Source organism: Silurus aristotelis, assembly GCF_946808225.1.
Source record: "Silurus aristotelis genome assembly, chromosome: 7".
Taxonomy (NCBI): domain Eukaryota; kingdom Metazoa; phylum Chordata; class Actinopteri; order Siluriformes; family Siluridae; genus Silurus; species Silurus aristotelis.
In genome coordinates, this window is record NC_139580.1 from 16,414,399 (window position 1) to 16,426,659 (window position 12,261).

At 37.0% G+C, this 12,261-nt stretch overlaps 3 protein-coding genes and 1 long non-coding RNA gene across 4 annotated transcripts in view; all 4 read right to left on the bottom strand.

Annotated features, from left to right (window-relative positions):
* The window catches only part of LOC310729433 (dynein light chain roadblock-type 2), a 130,721-nt gene that overhangs the window by 25,159 nt on the left and 93,301 nt on the right, over positions 1–12,261 (bottom strand). The window lies entirely within an intron of this gene.
* LOC310729429 (galanin receptor 2a) lies at positions 453–2,293 on the bottom strand. Its single transcript, XM_083547593.1, has 2 exons — positions 2,157–2,293; positions 453–2,013 (listed from the first exon to the last, which is right to left on the bottom strand). Exons 1-2 carry the CDS (start codon positions 2,157–2,159, stop codon positions 1,096–1,098), a joined length of 921 nt encoding a protein of 306 aa, XP_083403719.1. The 5' UTR covers positions 2,160–2,293; the 3' UTR covers positions 453–1,095.
* pthlhb (parathyroid hormone-like hormone b) lies at positions 2,683–4,944 on the bottom strand (the record flags this gene model as incomplete). Its single annotated transcript, XM_083547604.1, has 2 exons — positions 2,683–4,177; positions 4,841–4,944. 2 exons carry the CDS (start codon positions 4,942–4,944, stop codon positions 3,790–3,792), a joined length of 492 nt encoding a protein of 163 aa, XP_083403730.1. The 3' UTR covers positions 2,683–3,789.
* On the bottom strand, positions 11,857–12,248 carry LOC310728408. The gene is made up of 2 exons (XR_014534256.1): positions 12,146–12,248; positions 11,857–12,051 (listed from the first exon to the last, which is right to left on the bottom strand). It is a non-coding gene; the product is annotated as an uncharacterized lncRNA (long non-coding RNA).

Genomic DNA, 12,261 nt, shown 5'->3' on the forward strand with positions numbered 1-12,261 from the left:
TTTCCATTTATTACGAAAGAGGCAGGTGAGAATTGTGCATAAAAACAGATTGACTTCAACGATTGTATGGAAATTGTGATAAAGTGTGGCTTTAAGATAGACCTGCACAATAAAGCAGGACATTTTATTCTTTATTGCACTTTATTGTGCACATAAATGACTACAGCATGACTTTAATTGAGGGCCAATACACCAAATGTTCATTTAAATGTTTGTTCAAATGTTTCATATTGGTATTAATATCTTGACTAAAATGTAGTCATTTAGTTTTGTACACTTGCATCTTTGGGAATTTTGGCTTTAAGAATTTTTTTCAGATGGTTCAGAATGGTTTTGTTTTCCAATTCAGCCAGAACAGAAAAAAGATGGCATTCAGACAATGTATGGTCTTGGCACCGTGTTTCACTAGGGGGTGCTATTGTGTTCCACTTCCAACCACATGGCTCAATCCATGCAAATAGATGTAAACAGTCACAGACGTGTTTATCGAACAATTCCCAGCTAGTACAATTACTAAACATTTTTATTAAAAATACACAGTGCTGACAGTATATAATTTACAATTTGACCATTTTAGATCAGTCAAATTAATCTCCATGGAGTTTACATGCTTTTCACCTTTTTAACCTTAAAAAGCTGTCAATTTAATGTTAAAAATCATGTTATAAAAATTTTCATTTGTGATTTTAATATAACACGGTTTGCTTCATTCTACATGACTTATTGGATAAATATAAAAATTAACTAATTAATGGGAAAAGTCCCTTAAAATTTAATTGCATTTGCTGAATGGGTATTTTGGCATTTATTTAAAAGTTTACATATTTCATATGCCATATTTAATGTTTCGTTTTTTAATAGATTAGCTATTCCTTAATGTTCATATGTGTTCAGGTCAGTTCAGGTTAATGAAGTGAAAGAGCAAAGCAGTTGTATAGGTACTGAAAAAAGCCAATTATATTTAAATGTGGATTCTTAAATGTACTGTTTTACACAGTATGGAAACAGAAAATCTACAGTTACTAATTCATGTTTTAAGAATATATATTTTAAAGTTACAATGTTTGACTCAATAGTGGAACATCTTGGAAAAGTTCAGAAGCTTTCAGTCACACTAGTAACTTGGGGGTGCACCCTGTTGCGGTTACACTGAAAAAAACAGACTCCCTGCATTCCTCGGTAACGCTTAGCCAGCAACACATACAGCACTGGATTGACACATGGGTGTAGATACTGTAGCACCGTACAGGTAAAATAGAACATCTCCCAAACTTGGCCATGACTGTAGAGACCCAAATACACACACAGCTCAAGGACATACCCAGGCAGCCAGCACACAGAGAATGTCCCAGCTGCCAGGAACACCATGAGTGAGGCTCGGCGTGTGTTTCGTGCACTGGTCATAGACATCACTGGGCTGCTGTGGAGAAACCGAGCCAAGCGCACATAATTGACTGCAATAACCAGCATTGGTATAAAGTAATACAAAACAAACTGGCTAAGTATGACTTGATAGTGATGCTCTTGGATGGTGGGCAGGCAGAAGGTAAAATTGGTGAGCCCTGGTCCACGGTGCTCTTTAGTGGCAAAGATACGCAATGGCAAGCTGATAAAGAAGCTCAGGGCCCAAGCCAAAATGAGCATCAGCACAACAAGGTCTGTAGTGGGTGGGTGGTATGGGTTGGTGATGATCATGGCTCGAGCCATTGAGACAGCACATAGTGAGTAAGTGCTGGCAGACAGAGAGAAAGCCAGCAGGAACTGGTAAATCTTACAAGATGTGTCACTTAGAGGCCAAGAGAAACTGACAGCTGAGTGCACAGTGAACGGGATAAGAAGCAGCGTGAGGAAGTCAGCCAAAGCCATACTGAGGATCAACATGTCCAGACGATTCTTGCGCAGGGTGTTGTGTTTGGCGAAGAGAGTGAACACTAGCAAGTTAGCACAGAAGCCCACACCCAGGATCACACCACAGGTACAGGCGAAAATCACTCCATAGCGATTACTGAAAACCTGCAAGTCAACAGCTTAAGTATTTAAATAACACTTCACATTTTTTTATTTATTTTTTTGACAAATACATGATGGGACCACTTTTGTATTTGTATATAAAGTCCTTTACATGACTATTTATATTCTTTATTGAAGTTACTCACCATAGCTGTTCAGCTTGAAACAGAAGCCTGTGTTTAACTAAATATCCTTTTCCATTGAATATCTAAGCTAAAAACACCTCATTAAAATAAATTAAAACATGCTGTTGTGCTGTGAAACTGGTGTCACCATCCTCAGATCTCAGTTGTAAATGATGAGACTGCCCATCAGGAAGTTCAGGCAATTAGACACAATTGATCTAGGCATATTTAAAGAGGCAGAAACAGATTTATACCACAAGGGCAATTTTACATATTCAAGCCAGAGTCACACAAATGCTTTCAGTAGAGAATCTAAATTTGACTTCAGATTTATACATATTAAATCAAAGAACACCATAAACCTTTAAGATGGTACATACTGTATGCTTGTTTTTTCAAATGTTCAGACATAATTTGAAAATGGATTTTTTTATTCCATGGGTTACATTCAATTTATTAATAATTTTTCGTGCATCATATGACCTATTTATCTGCTAGGATGTATTTATTTGGATGAAGCAATACCTTTTCCAGTGACATATGGTTATAGCTCTCTGCTCTTTATTACAACGTTTGAACCATTCAGGATGTTGACATAAGGACACATTATCATTTGCTTCCATTCAAATGTATTTTCGTGCATGACTGTTATCACTTTATTTACACAATAACACCAATATTGGGTTGAAGGCAAGACATGAAACACCTTAAATGGAAAATACATATTTCTTCTGCAACTACTGCAACTATAATAAAGAAAATAAAAAGGGGTTATAGATAAGAAATTAATTATTTTTGGGGGGCGTTCCTTTGCCATGAACACTTTATTTAGTAAATATCACATTTCTTTACTCACATTATGCTCATATGTTTAATTGATGATGCTGAAAATGGAAAGCAATAGAATTAAAGAAAAATCATAAGTATCAAAAGAATACTGAAATACAGGAGAATAGCACAGATTTCTAAAGTGCATTGTTTGAAACTTGTATAAAAGAGCAGCACTGTAAAAACTTTACAGAATAAATTCACAATTTCTATCAAATAAATAAAAATTAATATGGCTGATTAGTGTGGTACATGAAAAAATTCATATGACATCAAGTTTGGACTCGTAGCAGATGGCACATTGGCACAGCAGCTGGTTTGATTCTAAACTTAAGATATGTCTGTGAAGATTTTTGCATATTCTCTATGTTTCTGTATGCAGGTTCTCTGATTTCCACACACTTCCAAAAAACATGCCAAAGGTTAGTGAATATTGCTCCTTTATGTAAATGTGTGTGTGCATGGTGCCAGATGATGAACCTGCATCTCATTAGTCTTTTCCACCTTGCATTTCCTGGATAGGCTCAGTATCCACTGGGACCTGGAGTATAAATGATTTGATGAAAATACAGACCTATTTATATATAATAGAAACATTTCCAGTACAAAGAACAACATTCCTTAAAAACTAAATAGTACATTTATGTAACTGTGACTCTGACAGTGCATGGTACAATTATACTTTTGAGTCACTGTGTTTTATGCTGATGAGAAACACTAATCTATGGGAAAAAGCTTAAGAGGCCATGTAAAGTTTGAGAGTAATTGGAGGCATCATTCCTTCTTGTTTCCCAGTTGTCCCCTCACTTACTGCCAGTTTTCCTGCTTAGTGAGCTCTTAATGCAACTTGGGCTTGTACTGAGCATGACCATCCTCTTCGTTTATTGCTCTCTCTCCACTTCCCCAAACATACTCTTTTCTTTCTTTTAGTTGCACCTGGCTGTTCTTTGTTGGTCTCCTGTGGCAGGGTGTCGATTGTGCCTGGGCTCTTTAACTGAAAGTCCAAAAGAAAGTCTTTGGTGCTGCCGGCAGCTTTAGGAACTTGGGCACCCCAGGTTACATGTTGGAGGTTAGCTCCACCGCTGGACGTGGTGTCCCACACATTGGCAGTGTGTACCTGTTTAAACAGCTCCTGCAGCCAGATTCGTCTCTTCCTGTCCTGCAGATAGCGCCCACGGTCATGCATAAGTTGGGCTTGACTCACTGACCTTCTCCTAAAATATAAACATCATACTTATTATAGACATTTGGTTGACATAGATACAGTATTCATTTCCATGAAGTGTATAAAGTTCTTCTTAGTTTTTAGTTAGTTTGGTTTAGTCTGATTGTTTTTGGGTTCTCTGCTCTTGTTTTGAGGTCCCACTGCCTTGAGAATCTAATTTTACCAAGCACCTGCATGCTGTACTTAATACTTACTGATGAAAATGTTTTTTTATGATAAAATAAATTTTTCGGACCCTAACTGGGTCAATTTTTTTAGCTTCTTACAAATGGTTCACTTTCTAATACTGAAACTTGCTATTAGTCAAATAAAATGCAGTAATATTAAATCATACAAGCAGCGCTCTGTCTCTTTTGCCATGTAAGATAATCATTCTAGTGCTGCAAATTTGCCAGGGTTTCAGACCAAAGCATTTCCTTCAGGGATCACATTAAGAGCTTTAGTTGAAAAGAGAAAAATAATTCAGACTGTGCAGAGCAGTTGGCCCCTGTTCTGGAGTTAAGAAGGCCTGGTTTAAGTAATTTATGTCAAATTAATGTTTCACTTGGAAACAGAAATTTCAATACAAATATTGTCTTAGGTGTGGTCAGTTCTCTCAACAATCATGTTTATTTTTAATCAACAGTGTGTTTTACAGGGCATCAACACGTACATTCTGTTGCTGAGAGCGTGCATGGGTTGCCCTTGGACAGGTAGAGGGATGCTTAGAAGGAGCACGGCAAAACTCCACTGCCTTAGCATCTTGCTCATCCACATAACTTCTCAGACACTCATCTGGAAAAGAGTCAGACTACAGCTAAATATGTTTTAAACATAAAAATGTGCAGTTACTGATTTAAGATTATATTTACAAAAATGTGTATATTTTTTCAAGATGCATTTTAAATACATATAATTTAATTCAAAAGTATTAATCATTCACTATCATCACCTAGATCTAATTGCTAACTGACATCAATATCAATGCTTTACTTTGAAATAATTTTAGTAATGAAGAATAAAGTATTAATGACAAAATGCTATGTGTTCTTTTTATTCTTTTCTCAGATTACATGCAAGCACAGTGTAAACTAATATATTAATTGTACTATCTAATGTCTCAGTGTTCTATTGTACATAAATTACTATGCTAGAAACAGAATGGAAGCAATGCAATTATTGTTTTTAGATATTACGGGTTTAGTTAATTAGGTAGCATGAAAAACATTTTCATGAAAAACATACCTACATGTGCTCCAGCAGAGTAGATCAATGTGTACTGCACCTCATGGCCATTTTGCTATACCCTGTATGTGTAGCTGCATTCCAACTAAACCATGCCTGGATTGCATTAGCTCTTGGCTGAACAATGGTATATCCAAATGTAGAACGTCCAGCAATCAGTAAGCCGATCTCAGCTGAAGTATTTTTGCCTTCATATGCATGGTGAAGAACCTGCTGGCTGCTCACACTGCTGAATGGCACTTTATGGCACTCACTCTAAGGTGTGGGCGTCTCTGATGCTCTCCAATGGTCCACCAAACAAGTCCAACAGAATGAGCAGGGAAAATGAGAGAGAGTGCTCTGTACTCCACTTTGACTGTGTGTGTGTATGTGTGTGCCTGCCAAATGTATACCAGACTGACACCACACACACTCTAAGAAACTCACAGGCACACACCTTCAGTGGAAAGAGGTTGGCTTGTAGGGTCCCAGAGCGGGGGATAGGGGAACACTAAATAATGGACAGAAGAGGGCATAGTAGCGTAATCCTGTTCCAATAAAGTTATAGCATTTAGACTTTTCAACAATTAGTGTTTATTTGGTCTCTAGTTAACCAGTAGTTCATGATTATTACTGAAGTGGATCTAATTACAACTGTGAAATCAAACTGTAATCATGTCATGAAAAGGTTGAACTGAAACAGAAATTGAATTTTAGAGCCAGACCTGGTAGAAAGGTGTACTCACTAAGCAGAGAGAACAGAGACCCTCCCTGCCCAATAGATGTGCAGAACTGGGTGAAAAAAGCAAACAGTGTTGGCTGACCACTGTCCCAAGAGATCCCAACCATAACCTCAGTAAAACCCAGCCTGTGGGTAGGTCTCCTGCCCTACTAAGCAAACCTCATAGCCATTTAATGGTTAAGGTGGTTTTTGAAAAACACACAATTCAGTAACACTTCATTTACTTATTTATATAATGTGTTAATATACATTAACCTGTTAAATATTATTGAAGGACTATCTGTAGAAATTATTCTCTTTAATTCTGTCAAATATCGTTTGTTATTTGATGATGGCATCTCTCATGAAAAGTGTGTCTACATTTATGGATTTCTCATTTTATTTCTATTCTTTATGCAGTACCAATACATTCCTGCTATCTGTGTCAGCTTTTACTATTCTATATCACAACAAAAGTATCAAACATTGCCATCGCTAGATAGAAAATATTCCAGAAAGACAAAATATAACAATATCCTAATATCATACATTTAAGCAGAATAGCTGACCCTTTTTTTATTTGTTTCTCAGGTTTATGCCATTGTCACCTACGTATAGCTTCAGTAGGTCGCTAGGACAAAGAGCTAAATTAATGTATATGTATTTTAACTGGTAAGAGGATTTTAACAGTATATTATGAAAAGCACCCATCAATGAAAAACCACACTGAAAGTAAGTAATTATGAAGTAATGGTAAAGATGTTTTTTTTTTTAAGTGAGGATGTCACTTTTGTCACCTCTAAGCAAGTTTAATGTCTAACAAGTGTCAAACATGTTTATTCACTATCACCTCTTATTAACACTATTCTGGTGCTGTTTGGCCAATTGTAGCTTGTTCTGTTCTATAAACACACAAATAAGTGACATGAAGATTTGCTCTTGGCATCGTAACATGCAAAGAGCAATTTGGCTTCTGTGAATCCATTGAGCTTCAAGTATAACCACAGGTGATTTAACTCTGTTACCAAGAAAATGCTTTTTATATATGAGAAAAACATTGTGGTCTGCTCACTGAGACAAGTAAATGAATAAAATGTGTCATTTAACACTCTCTATGTTACCCCACTGACCACTGGCACTTGACCCTCTCAGCACTTGGAGAAACTATGATACAGCACCTGCACTGGATTGGACCAAACCACCCAGTGTACAATCTTGCAGCGAAATTATTAAGACTGATGTCCCCAGCAAGGCCAGTATTTTTTGTTCCACCACTGAACGTCGGTAATTTATCATTCAAACATCCCACTGGTTTGTGTTGTGTAGGTACTCTTGGACCTCAGTTCAGTGGGTTTGATTCTGTGCCAGAGACAACATGGCCACCTTGCCAACAGACCGTTTAAAGCCCTAGCTGTGAATGCTTGTCTGAGAGTTACAGTAAATCCTTCTGCTAGCAGCACTAAGAAGTTTGGAAACCTACAAGGCTGCTGTGCCCACCCTCACCAAACCTCCCACCACCTTTTTGCTTCTTGAATCTCACTTCTATTTCATAACTATTTTGCTATTTTCTAGACACACATTATCAATTAGTTTCATATGAGCTTACTATTGTTTTACATAAAATATGGGTTAAGGTTAGTAAAGTGAGTTTCTTAATTGCCATTGGAATGTTACATTTGTGGTGCAGCTCGCTAACAAGAACACTGCAGCCAGTGGTCATAAATTAGTCGTTTAATTCAAGTAGCATTATGTCTGGAGAAAACTGTAAATTTTAATTTAAAGACACCAGCAATGTCACAGTTTATGTCCCACAAGTTCTCAGTTCTTAAACAAGGTGAATAAATATAATGAATTAGAGGCTTTGAATAAAATGTTGACTGTGGTACAATACTGAAAATTTAACTTTGCCATTAGAAGTTTCTCAGTCCAAGAATGAACAGTAGGTTATGACATAAAATATAGAAATGTCAAAGAAAATATGGACAATTTTTCACTTGTTTCAGAAAAAAAAGCAGGTGGCATCCTATGTGGTCTGTCAAAAATTCTCCAGCGATTGAATCACATGCACAAACATGTCTTGATTTTATCTAATCGTCTGGAGGGAAAACTCTTCCAGTAAACGGCTGGTTTATTTAGCAGCCTACCACCCAACCATATATAAACTACACAAATATTTACACCATAATGAAGTGCCCCATCTCTATAATTAATTCATTGGAATTACACACCACAATTAATGTAAAAGAAGAAGAGGTTTCTTAGAACATGTATGATAATATCTTAAGTTGAAGAGGAGGGGTCTAGGTGAGGAAATTATCCAGATTTTGGATGATCATACAGGTTCTCGACCTCATCCTCTGTTGTTGAGGGGGGCCTAAGGAGAAGTCTGGGACACAGCACACCGGAGCTGTGTGTGCTACCGCACAGTAAGGCCTTTTGCTGGCTGCCATGGCGTTGGTGACCGCAGAATTGCAGTGTTTACTTTAAAGCTGGTGCATAAGAGAACAGCAGACCACCAGGACTCGCCACCCGCTGGGCCCTGGCAAATCCTACGGCTCATCTTTGTTGAAAATGGCTCAAGAACCTGTCGTATGTACAGGGCCAAGCTAAATTTAGCAACAAACTAAAAACCCTTTCTCATTATTAAAAAGCAGTTTAAGTTTCTATTCAGAGAAGGGTTCAGTAAAGTAATACAAGATAAGACCTTAAATCACTATGTCACATTACTAGTGATGTCCCTTTTATTAATAATATTTTACACATCTCTGTTTAATAGAACAAAGCATCTGGCTCAAGACTGAATAAGTTCTGTAATTTCCACTCACAATTTTCTCTCCTGTGTATGAGAAAAGTCAAATATCAAATTCTAATGTTTGTATGCTTCGTACCAACAACATTTAAATGAACCTAATTCTGAAATAACGTTGTTACTTATGTAGAAGGATTTTTTAAAGATTTGTGAGCAACAGTTGAGAAATAATGTTAGCAACTGTATTTAAGAATAATGGTTCCTATAATCATCGCATGTTGAATCAATCAGCTAACGTGACTGTTGCTGTACAGTCTTAATAAGCCAGATACTGTTTCTTGGGAAAGTAGGACGGTTCTGCTGGTAAAGGTAATTGTGCTTGGCATCATGAATGAACGCTTTGTGCCAAGCTCTGTACATTGGATCTCCAATGTTGAATTCCAGCGATAACAAGCAATAGTTACAAAAATGGAAACCAGCAAGGTAACACAGTAGGTGGGCAAAGGAATCGGCTTGCACCTATTCAAGGTCTGTTAAAGTGATCTGACAAAGTTCACACTGCTTTTGAATGCAACCCTGTATTGACATGAGCTGACCTTTATCAATATCTGCCAAACAAAACAGCACGATGGCTCAAATAATAATTGGACAAATAAATGGAGAAGTTGCCTGGCACATAATTTGTAAGGAGGTGGGTTGCCGGGGTTCGGGAAGGGGTGTCTCACTTTCCTCCAGTGAAAGATGTTGACATCAAGGTGTGTGTCCTATAAGTACAGTTTGGACTGTCAACAGGCGTATATACTGTGCAAAGGCTGCTGGATAGTTTTTTTCCATGCCAGGACAAACCTTTTCAACTCATGTGAAAAGCTACCATCTTAGTCATGCCTGACACCAATGGTCTGATGGTAATTAGTTATGAATAACATCCTTTGAGGAGCCTAAAGCTTTAGGGTTTGTCAAGAATAATGTCTTCACTTATTTCACACCACAGTAGAGCGAACTTTAAGAGAATATTGAGTAGCACTGTTAGCTGAGCAGCCAGCCAACAACTTAAACAGCGGCACAGAAAGGTGAAATTGAGATTTATGTCATGTCACCACTATGGGATGAGGACCATTAAATACAACATGATTTCTGGACAAGTTCCACAATAGTGTGTGTGCGTGTGTGTGTGTGTGTGTGTGTGTGTGTGTGTGTGTAAACCAAAATGTAAGATTCAAATAAACATGTAAATATTGATTTAATTGATACTGACTTTAATTGCTGTATGTACACAGTGTAAACATACAGCCTACTTATTAGTGTTTGTGAAACAAACTCTACAAAAACTACAATCTGTGCACCAATAATGAATCTTTATGATTTATGACTATTTCCCTTTTGCCAACTTTGATCTAAAGTTAAGGCCAACTGGGCCTGCTTAGCAATTTTATACATGCTGCAAATGTATTATGCATAAGAGGGTGTAATCAGTTAATCAGGTTTTAGGAATTCAGGAATCAAGCTTCTGCACCATATTGTTTTATTTGAAACTAAAAGACAAATATCTAATATTCACATTTATAAATCTGCCATCAACTCTATCATTTATGCTCCTTTGCTTTTTTTAAAACCACTTTTATACACACAATTATTAACAATTGCACCGTGTCTCTCGGGTTCCTTTTCCTGAGGGCCGACTGTTATGCTTTAAAAGACACTTTTTTGTGATTTTTGGCTCATTAGGTATTTTCTGTGTAAATAAAATAAAGTAACGGGTGAGGAGGTGTTTTTTTAGAAGCTTGATGCTTTTAAAGCAATACTGCCACCACATTATTGGCAATGCTGTGTCAGAGAACCTGGTGAAGATTAAGTGCTGAAACTCATGTGGTTTGAGGCAAAATATAGGCATCAGTTTTATAAGCTATAGTGCTCCCCTTAATACATTTGTCAGGGCAGAGAGGTGTGCCACCTCGAACCACTCTCAAAACCACAGTGAACTGGAATGCTAAAACACTAGACAGTGGTCAGAATGAACACCCAGACTCACACGCATGCATACTCTTGGTTCATTGATTATGTGCAGGCCGTGAAACTGAGCTGTGAGGAAAGTGTAGTATTTGGTCAAAGACAGGCAGTGGAAAAAACCTGTACCAAATCCAGTGCTCAGACCCACATTTAAACATGTTCAAATAATACAATATTTATTTGTCCTCTGTCCTATTGTTTGTTAGACCTTCAAGCTTAAAAAAAATTTTTTTTTTTAGTACTAATGATTACCCAACTCTTAATCCTATGCTCATTAAAGTAAAAACACATGTTTTTGGTTGAGGGCCATGGGACGGAAGAAAAAGTTGCTTTTTACCAAACTGTTATTATATTATAAAAACAGTTTTATTAAATTTTATTTAAATAAAATTTGTCATCATTTCCCTCATTTATGATTCCATAAAATTTACAAATAAATAAATAAATAAATAAATGTAATCTGTAACCTGCTTATCTAATGCAACCTTCTAGTGCAATGAAACTATTAGTACAAAAAAAAAAAAACAACAAAAAAAATAAATCCTGTTTGTGGTACAATAGTGTTCAGAATTAGAAATGAAGATCGGTGTAAATGCCAATTCCTTCTTTTCGTATAAGGAAAGGTGGTCCAAATTGAATGTCAAAACAGGTAAAAAACTCGGGCTCTAGTTTGGGCATCTTTGGAGTCTGGGAGACATTTCACCACTATTAATGACATAGCAGTTGAACTTCCTTGTTCACCTGCAGGCTCAGTAGGATCTGAAGGTCCAATCTGTGCTTGCACCATGATGACTTTACTGAAGATTCTGCACTTTCTTTGTATATGTTAGGATTATGAGGTTCTAAAGGGACTTCCTGGTATCTATAATAAAAATGTGTCTATTTTTTTAGCTGTTGGTTGGCATTAAAAATATTTATATATATATGACATATAATATATATATTAAATGACTGTATTTAAAAAAAAAATGTTATATGTATTGAATCATTTTTATAATATTTGTGGCATATGGTCTTAATTGTTAGCAAATTATCTTGCCATAACCATTTGAATGTAAGAAGCCTGACTGCTGCAGACGATGAATGAACACAATGTCACAGACGAGCCCGGCCTGCCCATGTCTCTGAACATGGTTAAGGCCGCCATCTTGAGGAACTTTTGTTTTGTTTCACTCAGGCGCTTCTGTGAGAATAAACAAATCCATAGATTTACAAACAGGTTGGAAAGGGCGTTTAAAAACGGCTTCTATTATTACATATCGTTTTATTCAACTGGCCTTGAATCTCTTACAGACGTCCAGACAAAATAAACTGAAGCAGTGGGTTGCGCGCCCCCGCAGCTTCCCCGAGTCCATTATCGCGCTCTTTGATGCGGCGGTTGGTCGCTGTTTGC